At 40.4% G+C, this 13,460-nt stretch overlaps 1 protein-coding gene across 2 annotated transcripts in view; it reads left to right on the top strand.

Annotated features, from left to right (window-relative positions):
• Positions 1 to 296: 296 nt before the first annotated feature.
• KIF5B (kinesin family member 5B) overlaps positions 297 to 13,460 on the top strand; it is a 32,234-nt gene continuing 19,070 nt past the window's right edge. Inside the window, exons 1-8 of one of the 2 annotated variants that reach the window (XM_065731450.1) lie at positions 297 to 644; positions 8,264 to 8,351; positions 9,954 to 10,027; positions 10,622 to 10,726; positions 11,082 to 11,130; positions 11,417 to 11,472; positions 11,573 to 11,660; positions 13,076 to 13,200. In XM_065731450.1, the coding sequence (XP_065587522.1) occupies positions 519 to 644; positions 8,264 to 8,351; positions 9,954 to 10,027; positions 10,622 to 10,726; positions 11,082 to 11,130; positions 11,417 to 11,472; positions 11,573 to 11,660; positions 13,076 to 13,200 (711 nt within the window). In that variant the 5' untranslated portion in view covers positions 297 to 518. The remainder of the gene's footprint in view (positions 645 to 8,263; positions 8,352 to 9,953; positions 10,028 to 10,621; positions 10,727 to 11,081; positions 11,131 to 11,416; positions 11,473 to 11,572; positions 11,661 to 13,075; positions 13,201 to 13,460) is intronic. The other variant, XM_065731449.1, reaches the window with a different exon arrangement.

Here is a 13,460-nt window from a genome sequence, read left to right as displayed (position 1 = left end):
CCCCATTTGAGCGCTCGCGCTACATCGGAGGCAGCAGGCAGCGCCGGGCCGTTAGCAGCGTCCGCCCCTCACACACTGCGCGTTCCGAGTAAGGGGGAGGGACGGACGGGCGGGCGCAGGCCTCGGGCACATGCGACGCGGCGCATGCTCCGTTGAAGCTCCAGCGGCGGCGGGAGCTCTTCCCGTGCTTCCCATCGCGCCTGCGCGGCGCGCCCCAGCCGAGGGGGCGGGGCCGGGCTCTGCAGAGGGTGACGTCACCCCTCCCGGCCCTGCGCCGACTCCGCCTCCGCCCGGAGAAGGGGGGGGACTCAGTCTCGCCGGCTGCGGAGCCGCCATGGCTGCCATGTTGGGGAGGAAGTGAGAGCGGGAGGCGGCGGCGGCCGGGAAGGAGCCCTTTCCCTTTCTCTTCTGCTCGGGCGGACGCGGTTCTCCCGGCGGCGGCACGGTGGCTGGCGGAGCCCGGAGCGGAGCGGAGCAGGCGGCGGCGGAGCTGAGCGCCCCGCGGGCGGCGGCCTAAGATGGCGGACCCGGCGGAGTGTAACATCAAAGTGATGTGTCGCTTCAGGCCCCTCAACGAGTCCGAGGTGACCCGCGGCGACAAGTACGTCGCCAAGTTCCAGGGCGAGGACACCGTCGTCATCGCGGTGAGCGGCCGGGCCGGGCGGGCGGGAGGGGCGGGCAGCGGCACTGCTGCGGGTTGCAGCTCGAGTAACGTGCTCCTTCTCAGTACGAAGCGCTAATGCTCCGATCGGTTCAATTTGCACGTTAAGTCCCGCCAGTCTGCAGCCGCACGAGGGGTAGCTTATGAAATGGGGTAATTTGGGGCTTACCTCAGCTGCTGGTTCGCTGTAGTTGAGTACGTTTGTGCAGGTAGGCTCCTCAAGGAGGATCCAAGTCTGGAAAACAGAGGAATTAATTAGAGCAAGTGATCTCCCTTCAGTCAGTGAGCGTTCATTCATTGTGACAGCATATGTTCTCTTCAGAACCCAGGACAGATTTTAGAAATGTTGATGTTTTCTGACTTCCTAATGAGTGATAATGTTCCACGTCTTCTTAAAGTAGTCCATGGGCTAGAGGAGGGAAAAAAAACGACGTTCTTACGTACTCTTTAAAACACTTGTATGCTCTTTACATATTTGAGAAGTGTCTAAAATGTAAATGGGGCTGAGGTGGCACTACGTCTGTGGAGCAGTCTGAGAGTGTGTTGCAGGGGGCTGCAGGGGCTGTGTGCTGGGCCTTGCCTGGGAGTTAGCATTCCCTGCTACAACCGCACTTTGCTGTTTTCTTCACTGATTCAAAAGAAAAAATACATACATCTGTCACTTGTCCCAGGCCAAGGGCTTGCTGTGTTTGGAAAAATACACCTCCAAAGCTGGGAGGCTAGGTAGCAGTGATAATATTTGAGTTTTGTTTCCCAAAATATTAATGTATAGGATTGATTTTCCATTACTATAAAAAAACAAAATGTGCTATAATGTTACTATAAAAAAACAAATGTGTATGACACAACCAATGTTCTTGAAGTTGGGACTTCATTTTCTTACACACTTGAGGAACTTAATTTTTCTTATATGTTGTTATAACAAACTGAGGGATATTGCAAAGCCTTGAGCTTTCTAATGTAACAACAGGCAGCCACCTCTTGTATGCCTTCTGGAGCCAGCGAAGGACAGATGGTAACATAAACAGTTCTTAGTTCTTGTGAAACAGTTTCTAGGAGCATTCCTCAGTGAGCTGTGCATTTGATTACTATCAGCTGATAGTTTCTGTATTGACTGCCGAAAGTCATTTTGGCTGCCTGCTGAACAGTACTTGAGGCACTTCTGTAGCTGCTTTCCTTAACTGCCTTGTCTTGAGCAGTCTGAAGGACTTCACCACTTGGCCTGTGGTGAAGCAGGGAAGGCTTCTTTAATAATAGCTGGGAGTAGCCTGGAATGGTAGATAGGAGCTGAAAACTGGGTGACTGCAGAAGGAACGTCTGTGGCAGACTGCACATCTGAATTCTCTGTGGAGGTGGGTGGGGAGGAAGATCGGTGACTACAGCCAAACCCTTCTCCTCCTCCTCCCTCCTTGGCTCCCTTGTCATCTCTGAGCTATCTGTCCTCCCTTCCCCCTTCTTTCCCTAGCTCCTGCTTAATTACTGACGTGGCCATCTTTCTCAACAAGGGAGTCGTTTTGGTTTGTATTAAATAAAATACTTGGTTGTAGCTAGTGTACAGGACTAATGCGGGGGGATTTGTTGTCAGAGGAGTAATGCAAGGGGATGTTGTCAGTCTGTTTTGAAGAGCAGACCTTGGAAACAAGGTACTGTCTTTCCACAGGTTGGTGTGGTGTTGTTTTTAAACCAGTAAAAACCATTTAAATAATTAACTGAGATTTGTCTTTCTACTTGAACACCTTACTGAGTATTTTTGAATGGTTCTCTGAGTTAAGTGAATACAAAGGTTCAGTTAAAATAGAGAATGGGGTGACTTGTTATGATGTTTAGGTTAAATATGGTATATCTCTTTATATGCAGAAGTTTATAGCAATTTACTCGTGAATTTTAGGCTTTTGAGTACAGTGGAATGTGAAGGGATATCAAACTTACATGACTTTTATTTTTTCAAATGTGAAACTGCTTGCTTATCTTGAAACTGTCCAAAAGATGAATTGCTAAATACATTCACACTTCAACTTTTTGAACCGATGCCTAAACTGGAAACGGTGCCATTGAACAATTGAAGTGGTGAAGTAGTGTGGGTGCTCACCCAAATGCTCAGTATCCCTTTGTCTGTCCTCCAGATATTTCACGTAAGGATCAAAGCATGTTCAGTATTTCTGTGATTATTAAGAAAAAAGAATTCTGCCTGCCTGTATTTATTTGCAGTGAGGTGTAACCCCTGTGAAGAGTTTGAGACCTTCAGCTTTCTTTTTCATTGCCTTTTAAACAAGTACTGGATAACAAATGGGAGCAAGTCTATATGTTATGTGAGAACAGAAAGATGAAGATCACTTGCTATTGCTGGAGCTTTTGGCAGTAGATACTCAAAATGAAAACATAATTCACGTGTGTTGATGACGGAAAGGTGCTGGCACACATAAATGAAAGAAGCAAGGTACATTCTTAGAACAACTTTTTAATGTTATTGTTTTGCTAGTATGAATGACAGCACTATTTAATTAGAAGTACAAATAAAAATACTTGATCCCTACGTTGCAACTTCAAATGTGAATCACAAACAGCCATGTGCAGCTGGAAAGATCATATTCCTTCAGAGTTTTTTCTTAATATTTTTGTCTTCTTCTGTGAGATGGTGGCTATTTGAGAAGTTTTTAAGGTGGTGCTGGCATGATGATTTAACAGGAAGCAGATCTTCTGGCTGAGCAACATTTAAAGGAGAATTATGCTTCATCTATCAGTTGTTTTAAACACCTCATCATCTCATCTTTGTCTTTTGTTCTGAAACTCAAGGACCATTCTTAGGCCAGCAGCATTTTTCTCTTTAGAAGAAACAGTAAACCAAAGTTTTGCAGAAACTCTTTTTCCAAAACTTCTGTTTTCATGCTGGAAATTGAATTTTCAGTCATTTGTGTGTGTATAACACTCCTTCTGTAACAATAAATAACTGTAAAGTTTATCCATGCTGATACTTGAGTTGCAGTATTTGCACAGTAAGGCAGAAGGAGTGGAGATTCAGCTGCAGTTGTGTGTGCAGAGCTAAGAGACCTTCTGCTAGGTGTGTTCAAGTGGTAATACCTTAGCTTAGTAATAGGAAGAACTGAGTCAGGCTATTGTCTTCAGACTTTCCAGAGATTGTTCAGTGTGTTTTTTTTAACATGTTTTGTCCTGGTAGGAAGAGTATTCTCTATTAAATATGCAAAACTGAAAGGCAGAAGGTAAGCCCTTTACTTGTTGCTTCAGGATCTTGTAAGTTAACCACGAGTATCTATAATAGCAGCCCATTCTAGCAGGTGGAGCATAATAGTTGGTCTTTAAGCTAACTGCCGAACTCTGTACTTCAATGTAAATCTGTGTTATCATTCACTTCAATTGCTGATAAACTGTGTTGGCAGATGTGCTTTGTGGGGGCCGTGGAGGTGCTTGCAGAGTTCTTGCTGTGGGACAGCATCCCTTCAGTGCAGCAGTTACGGGAGCTGAAGTTATCCTGTGGCTGACAACTGCCAGAAGAAATGCTAGGCAAGGAGCGAGTGTGAATGTTGAATTCTCTCTTTGGAGAGAAGTCAGTGTTCTGCTTGCTTGCTTGACGTTTCTGGTGTTTATATATCACATTGATTTCTTGATAGGGTTTTAGTGAGATTTGCTGAACGTTTCTGAAATCTGTTAAAGCAGTGTCATATTGCAGAAGCCATACTGCCACTGCTGCAGGCTCCTTGTGGTAGTGCTGCTTGGCCCTCTGGTGTGTTCACCGCCTTCGTGTCATCTGATTATTTACTCCTTGGGGAAGAGAAGGAATCCAATATAGGAAAACATATCTGACTCTTTAATCTTGCATGATTAATCCCTTAAAGATAATGACCAGACTTTCTGGGGCAGGTTAATCTAGGTAATGCTATTTTGGCTTTGTTTACAAAAAAAAGTGAACTGTTAAAAAAGGATAGTGATAAGATGTAGTCTTGCAGTTGTCATTACTGTGAAAGAACACTAAATATAACTTGTATCCTTAAAACATGATTGTCTTGGAACTTGCTCAGTTGAACTGTTAGACTTATTGGTCAAGTACTGATTCACTGATGGTGGAGTGGGGTTTTCGTGGATTTTATAAAGAAATGTACTGAGGTCTGGGAGGGATCAATGTCATTGGGTTTTTGAGTGTTTCATATTCCATATTCATCTGGAGAAAAGTATAATGCTGAGAACATGTAAACAAGTATACTACTTTCACCTCCAAAAAGGGGAAACAAAAACTGGTAGCAGTTGTTGGGGGAAATTGATCTTGTTTATTTATACAGTGAAAGCTGCTGGGCATGTGACAAATGCCAATTAATGGCATTACTGCCTGAGTGAAGTCTTTGCAGTTTGGATCCTGTTCATCCTAATCTATGGCAATTGTCATATATGCTATTCTTCAAATTAACATTTTGTAAACAAACAAACAAAAAAATTATATAGCATGCTTTACCTATCTTCTCTTACGAAAGCATCTAAATGGCAATTTGGGAGTAAATAATCTAAGTATTCTGTGTCCAGGGATTACTCTTGAGTTAATAAATATAATTTTCCCTTTACACAGATAAAGAATAGCGTAGTTCAGTCAGCCTTTGCTTGCTGGAAGAGTAGGTGAGATAAAAGCCCCCTTCTTCTAAACAGTGTTTAGAAACATGCAGAAGGAAAGCTTTCCCAGAACTTTCCCAGAACATGCTGCAGATACCTGTAGACTGCAGGGTAACTAGCCCAGCTTCTGCCTGCTGAGTCTTCTGAACAAGGTGTCCCTGTACTGGAAGGCAGGCTGGTTTTTAGTTGGATCTCTTTGAGGAGAATAAAGATCTGCTATTAGATGGTAAAGGTATTCTGTAGTAGTATATAAGTAAACAATAGGGTGTGTATATTCAGCTACTCATAGTATGCAAAATGTTTGCACTTTAATATACTTTCGTTCTCATAGTTGTCAGTGCTCTGTTGGGATCAGCAAAGATGAGGTGTGTTGGGAACCTGTGTGGAAAGAGTGAATATTGTTAACAGTTATTGTATAAACTGTTAAAAGATGCTGCCCACAAACCTTTCCTAATGTAAAATAAATTATTTGACATTTTAGGAAGTTGTAATTTAATTGGAGTGATTATTTAAGTATTTTCTGGAGCAGTAGTTCAGAGGCAGTTTAAATTTTACACGGTTGCTAACATTGCACAGATTATTTGCAGTAATTGTGGAATCATGAAATGGTTTGGTAGAGACCTTTCCAGGCCATCTGTTCTGACTCCCTCCTATGGGCACAGGCATGTTTCACTGTGCTGTGCTTCCCAAAGCTTCGTCCAGCCTGTCTTCCAGTGATGGGCTATCTACAACTTCTCTGGGCAACCAGTTCCAGTGCTTCACGACCCTCGTGGTGAGGAGTTTTTCTTCTATCCGATTTCCTCTCTGTTTAAAACTGTGACCCCTTGTGCTGACACTTACAAACTCTGAGTCTCTCCCTGTCTTTTTTATGAGGTCCCCCACCAGTACTGTCAAGCTGCAGGGAGGTTTCCCCAGAGCCTGCTCTTCTGCAGTCTGAATGGTCCCAGCTCCCTCAGCCTTTCCTTGTAGGAGAGCTGCTGCAGACCTCTAAGCATCCTCATGGCCTCTCTGGACCCTCTCCAGCATGTTCCTTGTGTTGGGAGCCTTAGGCCTGGATGTAGTGTTACAGATGAGGCCTCACACAGCTGGAGTTGAGAGGTGGAATTGCCTCCTTTGACCTGCTGCTTCTACTCATATGTGTGCTGGGCTGCATAAAGATAAGCCAGCAATGTGTTGTCTGGGCTGCAGGCACACGTTGCTGGCCCATATCTTATTTTCATCCTCCTCTATCCCCAGATTGTTTTCTGCAGGGCTTCTTTCAGTCTAGTCAGATACAGGGCATTGCCCCAACCCGGGTGCAGGACCTGCACTTGGCTTTGTTGAACGTATTTCTCGTGGATCAACATCTGAAGACTGTCAGTGTCTGCCTGAGTGGCATCCCTTCCCACTAGTGTATCAGCTGCACCACTCCTCTTGGACGTTCACTTTTCCCATTAAGTTTTTCCAGTGCGTAGTGGTAAACATGATGCTCCGTGGGTATTATTATGGATAACAGGTATTATTTCAGTGTGTACAAATATGCAGATGAGCTTGAGCATGAAACAAATGTGCCTAATGTTTGTGATGTGAATGGCTTGCAGTGTAGCTGTCTGGTAGTGGTGAGGATGGAGGCTTTCGGAAGTTACAGCTGTTAGCAAGAAAGAAACTTCCAACAAGTTTTCTGTGGTGACTTAGACTTTATGTAACAAGTTCTCAGCCTTCATTTTCTTACCTTGGGGATACTTGAACTTGTTCGTTTGTCTTCTGTTGTACGTAGGGACCTGAGTTCGACCTATAGAGCATATGAATTTGAGGTGTATTTGAAGCTAGAATGAGTAATTGAGAAAGCCTGTGATTTCCCTACTGCGAAACAAATGTTCTGGCAGACTTCGGCACCTTAGGGATGGTTTCTGCCTACTGAGTCTTGTGGTTTCTTGAGCATATTTACACAGTGAACTGTGTAATTATTTTCGTTTTTCCAAGAGGGAGCTCATATGTGTGAATTCAAGCCCTCTAAGCAGAGGGATATGCGTCGGCTTTAAAAAGCTTTGTTTGGTGTTACACTAGATGTTATTAAAAGGCAAATGGAAAGTCAGGCTGGGAAAGGGAGTGTGGTGAGTGGGTGGGTAAAAGATGGAAGCTAGACTTGTTCTGCTGCCAGGGAAGCAGTTCCACGGTGTTCCTGGGGGAGGGGAAGGATGGTAATGAGTTAAATGTAGACCAAGTGGAGCATTTAACAATTGCAGTAAGTGTAGTGGTAGAAACTGACTTAAGGCCCTGGTAAACCTCAACTGTCTGCAAAGATAATTGATCAAGTTTCAGAAGTGCTATGAAAGTTACAGCTTAAAAAGATGAGCATAATTACACGTCTTTAAGGATTGTCAGCTTGTTACAGCTGTTACCAAAATCCCATATTCTCAAAAAGCTGTGTCCAAGCTTCTTCTTTTAGCATTTTCCTGAACCTTTGAGAGGTTCCCTTCCTCCAAGGTGGCCTTTCCTGCTGTTTACAGAGCCTTATTTTAGGGATGTCATGCAAGGGGAAGTATTTATTGTGCTGACTGTAGGTGACCTGGATGTTTCTTTTGGTCTGAGGTTTTTGAGAAATATGAATGTGTTATGTGATGTGTTGTCAGTTGTTCTTAATTTGGGTTTACCAAAGCAGTAGAGAAGAAGAAAGGATTCTCAGATGTGCATACACTAGGCATTGCTTTACACTGTAAATCAAGTAAGTAGAGATCACGTAGTGGAGTAGTTTTGGAGAAAGGTTTAGGTTGCACTTGAAAAATAAGTATATTTAATTCAAGTCCATATTTGTAGGCAAACATGTAAAGATTTAGATGCATACCTGAGCTGATTTTTTTACCGCATCCTTCAAGTGTTTAAAATAAAATGTAATGTTGGACCGAGACTGCATAGGCTGCTTCTAAGCTATGTGAACAAACACCTTTCAGTTGTGCTTCCAGAGTCATCTTTTTTATAACAGTTTTTCTGTTTCTTTTTACTCTGCAGTCCAAACCATATATATTTGACCGTGTATTCCAGTCAAACACATCCCAGGAGCAAGTATACAATGATTGTGCTAAGAAGATTGTCAAAGGTAGGGTGGAACAAATTCGTAACTATAGGGAAATATCTTATTTGTATGGGTTTTAATGTTGAAAACTGGTACTTCTCTTGCTTCCTTTTGCCTTTTAAATGTTCAATAACAGTTGTTGTGGATCGCAGTATAAAATAGTCCTGTGTTTGGGGTGATATGGTGTCAATACCAAACCCACTTCTCCAGTTGTTTGGAATATTTGATGATAATTGCTTGTAATTTAATGTTCTTCTTATGATCTCTGCTAAAGGTTAAAACAGTTGGTCATAAATTAATGAAAGGCTTCTGTCTGTTTGGAAAAAAAATCATATGAGAAGTTTTTTTGTTTTTTTTAATTGGTGTCAGGAAAAATCCTACAGTTACTTTTGGTTCTTTGGAGGAATGTAAGGTGAAAAGAAACTTGAAGAACTTGATGTTTGTTTTGTTTTAGCTTTACAATTGTAATTAAAATATGAGTTAGCTTATTTCAGTGTTTATCAGAGTGTACTGTTTCTAAACTTGAACTGTCAGAACTGGGTTTGTAACTTCTGGGAATCGAGTCTTCTAGCAAAGAAGGTTATACCACAGAAAATTGTGGTAGAAAGGAGTTAGGTAGTTCCTTCAAAATAAAATTGATTCATTTCTTGAGTCGATCAGTACAAGTCTTAATTGACACAGCTTTCAAAACAGCCTTATCAAAGCCTTGTTAGGAGCACATAAACTGTCAACAATTAAAAACAAGACCAGATTAGTTTTGAAGGTTTTTAACAGCAGTTCACTTTCCAATTTACTACAAGTCTGTGCTGCCACAAGTATTTTAACATTTCAAGAGTTAAGGAATAATCAGGATTAGATCAGAAGTTTGTTCCTTAAAAATGAGTTAACTGAGAATTATATGTAATCTTGTCTCTTTCTTCCTCATCCTATGACTTCTGTTGAAACATTTAATCTTAGTTTCTCTGGTTGCATTTTCTAGTCTGTGGTAGATCATGAGGCCAGTGAGCTGTAGTGGTGGTACAGCTGGGTGATGGTTCTATTGGGAGGTAGACCTCACTGTTTGGGGTCTCTCATGTTTGCTTGTGGAAAAGAAGTTTACAAGCCAGTTAATGTAAATCACGTTCTGCAAACAAACAAAACCATCAGACCCTTACCCTTCAACCAAAACTCTGAATTGATTTGGTCATGATTTAGAACATAAGCTTATAGCCGAAGAGTAAGATGCTTGAAACTTGTTACATAGCCCATTCACTTAACTATCAGATATTTAAACTTTACTGTGAAGGCAGCAAATAGTGTAGCGCGTAGTATGATCTGTCTAAATGGTCAAAGGCTGTTCAACATGGCAGTTGTATTGATTTCCTTCTTATTGACTGAAGTTCTATTTTGCTACTTCTAATACAGTAAGCTTCTGAAAACAGCATCTATAGCAACTGAATGCATTAAAAGCAGTAAGGAAGAATGCTGCCATCTTCCCCTTCTGGCAGCTACTATTGGAGCACTGATTCTGCAGTCACCAAGTGGTTTAACTTGCTAAGCATTTTAGAAACTGCTTGCATACTATTTTATTTGGCTTTCCTTTAAAAGAAGGAAATTAATCCTAATGAAAATACTCTTTCCCTTTAGATGTACTTGAGGGATACAACGGTACAATATTTGCTTATGGGCAAACATCATCTGGAAAGACACACACTATGGAAGTAAGACAACTTAAAATATTTTCTCTTGATGTCATTTTCAGCTCTTTTCACCGCAGTGATGTTATATTCCTAGAGATGAGATACCAGCTTGTTTTCATAAAATCACAGAATGGTTTAGGTTGGAAAGCACCTTTAAAGATCAGTAGTTATAATCACTCTGTGTTGGGTAAGGACGTCTAGATTAAGCTGTCCGGAGCCCCCATGCACTCTAAATTTGAACACTTCCAGAAATGAAGCATCCATGTCTTTCACTTTCTTTTCACTTCTATTATGAACTTGGGATACCCAAATTATTTTTCAGGTCTGAAAATGGCAGTTACTGTATTTATTCATCCCTTAAAAGGATAAAAGACTCAATATTGTTCATGGTAGATTTCTTACCTTTAATTGTGAGGTTTTTGAGGCTGTTCGTTTTGATTCCAACAAATGCTGGGCCTTAGTGGATGGTCAAGAGCTTCCTTTGCAGATAAAAATAGGTGCATTTTACCCACAAACACTTCAAAGCTAGCTTGCCTGACTTTTTGTTCTGCCTTCAAATACTTTGTGCTGTTGGATTCAGTGTGAATGTTTTTTTTCATTCCCTTTTCTAATCAGGGGAAGCTTCACGACCCAGATGGAATGGGGATTATTCCAAGAATAGTACAAGATATTTTTAATTATATTTACTCTATGGATGAGAATCTTGAGTTTCATATTAAGGTAACCTTTCTTTATTTCCTATATTTAATCTGTATTAAAAGTGGAAGTTGTCTGTTGCTGAGTGGGTGTTCCGTATCTGTTATGAGTGCTTGTGAACTGGAAAACATAAAGATGAGTTATTTCAGGTGTAACTGGCTTTTCTCAAAGAATAATTACATTACTGCTTTAATCTCGTTTCCATTAAACATTGATGGTAGCTATCTTGATAACTTGTGGCAGTGCTGTGTATTCCAGTTCATTGTCCAGGGTAGTGGACTAGATGTAGCAGTATGTGGGAGGTCATGGCAATCGTATTGGGTCCTTCTGAAGAGCTGAGCATTTTTGCTTTCTAATGCTGAATGTTTTACACTTCTAGGTGTCATATTTTGAAATATACTTGGATAAAATAAGGGACCTTTTGGATGGTAAGTCTTTTTACTTAATAGGCTCAAAGTAAATAATTGTTCTGTAGAGATATTTCAAGAAAAAAAGCTTTAGGATGATAGTGAGAGAAATATGTTGTGTTTATAAGTAACCCATCTGATATAGATACATCAAAATGAAACAGCATGTAGCTCATCTATATAATGCAGCTGTAACAGTAGTAGTGGTTGTTTGGTGTATGCTCCATTTTTACTTGGATCTGTTGTAAATGTCTCATGTTGCAAAGAAATCTTGCTTACCTTAGCTTTGGAACTTTTTCTCTTCCAGTTTCAAAGACCAATCTTTCTGTTCATGAAGACAAAAATAGAGTTCCATATGTAAAGGTTAGTGTCATTCTGGTGTTGTTTTGATCTTTTGCTTCCAGTGTACTCTATTTTCTTCTGGCTTATTGGTGTTTTGTTTTATTTTGGTATTACTTTAAAGGGTTGCACAGAACGTTTTGTATGTAGTCCAGAAGAAGTTATGGATACCATAGATGAAGGCAAATCAAACCGACATGTAGCAGTTACAAGTAAGTACTATCCTTACCTGCTTTAGGGCTTTAAAAAGTCATGAAGACAACTGATAAAATATACCATAAGGCGAGACTAGTGAACTAAATTCAGGCTATTGAAAAGGTTTAGTACAAGCAGTTGCAACGTGTCTTTACATACCAAGTCTTTCAATTTATTTTTTGTTAATGTGTTTCATTAGGCTTTGATTGGAAAGACAAATTAAGTAATCTGTGGGGAACTTTGAATCATTGGAGTTCTTCATTAGAAGGATATGCAGAATCCTGATTTGTGGAGTTTGTTCCAGTTACCCTATGAACTTTTAAGTAATCCACTGTGACTCATCTACATTTTGGCCGTTTTATTGTGGTCTGTGAGAAAAGCAGGTCAGGTTATGTTTTCAGACATGCTACAGATGTAAGTAGCATTCCATTTTTGGCCTGAGATGTGCAGCTGAGTTGCAAGGAGTCATGTCGTAGGCCTCTGAATTTCCCTGATTAGGGTTAGGAGTTGTGTGCGCATTTCTTTTTCAAATGTGGGCAAAATAAAGAGGAGGGAAGGTGAGATGCATGCAAAATATTATTTCTATTTGAAATGACTCTGAAATCTTTGCGAACCAAGTTGTTTGAATTTAGTCCAGATATTTAGGAGAAGAAAACGTGCAATCATAAAGAAAAATGTTTTCTTTTGTTATGAATTTGGAATAAGAAAATGATTCCATTAAGGAAAGTCTTACCCTTCTACTTTTTGCTCCAAGGTGGTAAGGTTCTGAACTAGGGACCAGACCAATAAACAGAAAAATAGCTGGAATTTGGATAGAAGGATATTCTTTCATGTTGATCTATTTCTGTGGTGCTGGTTAGCAAAAGCTTAAAAAAGCCTGTGAGAGATTTATAGATAAAAGGAAGTATGCTGACATTGTCATTCAGGTTGCAGTCAGAACAGATTTTTATTCATTGAAATCATCTTTAAGATTTGACATGAATCTCTTTTTACTGCTCACCTCTGTGATGAGATGTGCAGAATAAATATTTAAACCAGAAAGGGTGGTGAGGAATTTTGGCTATCTACCTGACTTTTGCACAAAAGGGTAAAATGTGATATGCCGTAAACAAACAAAAAAAAAGTGCTTGGGTATCACAGTGTAAATATGCTTTCTCTTCTGATATAGTAAGTTCATAGTGTAAAGTCTGTAGCTAACAAGCTACCATATCTTATTTGTGAATTTGTGATAACAGTAGAAGCACAAAGGTGATGGAGTCTTTAATTAGGTGGTACTGTTCGTTACTGCCTTTTAGCTTTACTCTCATAGTGATTCAGCTGTATACAGTTTCATTAGCTTTGCATCTCTCACTTCACTGTCAGGGAGATACTGTTTAGCCAAATTAGATGGGTTGTACAATTATTTTTCACAATTTATATTTTTTAATTACAGATATGAATGAACACAGCTCTCGAAGTCATAGTATTTTTCTTATTAATGTAAAGCAAGAGAATACTCAAACAGAACAAAAACTAAGTGGAAAACTTTATCTTGTGGACTTGGCAGGTAGTGAAAAGGTAATTTTATATTTCTCTTCCAGCTTTGAGAAACACAGATCATTCTTTACAATTAAACATGTTCCAGTAATATAATAATGGCTGTTCAGTTGTTATCTGTGAAGTTTGATTGTGAAGTTTTAACTTTGATTTCGAATTGTAATTTCTCAATCCTAGTCTTTATTGCCTGGTAGATATTATCTCTAAGCTGTTTTGCATTTATGCACTGTGGGTTTGTAAATATGGAGAAGGTTGGGAAGTAGACTAGAGTTCAGTCTCAG

The sequence above is a fragment of the Cyrtonyx montezumae genome, unplaced genomic scaffold (assembly GCF_038088225.1).
Source record: "Cyrtonyx montezumae isolate F1298 unplaced genomic scaffold, pur_monq_1.0 scaffold_14, whole genome shotgun sequence".
Classification (NCBI taxonomy): Eukaryota; Metazoa; Chordata; class Aves; order Galliformes; family Odontophoridae; genus Cyrtonyx; species Cyrtonyx montezumae.
The sequence above is the reverse complement of the archived record's forward strand: the minus strand, read 5'-3'. Positions and strand labels throughout refer to the sequence as shown.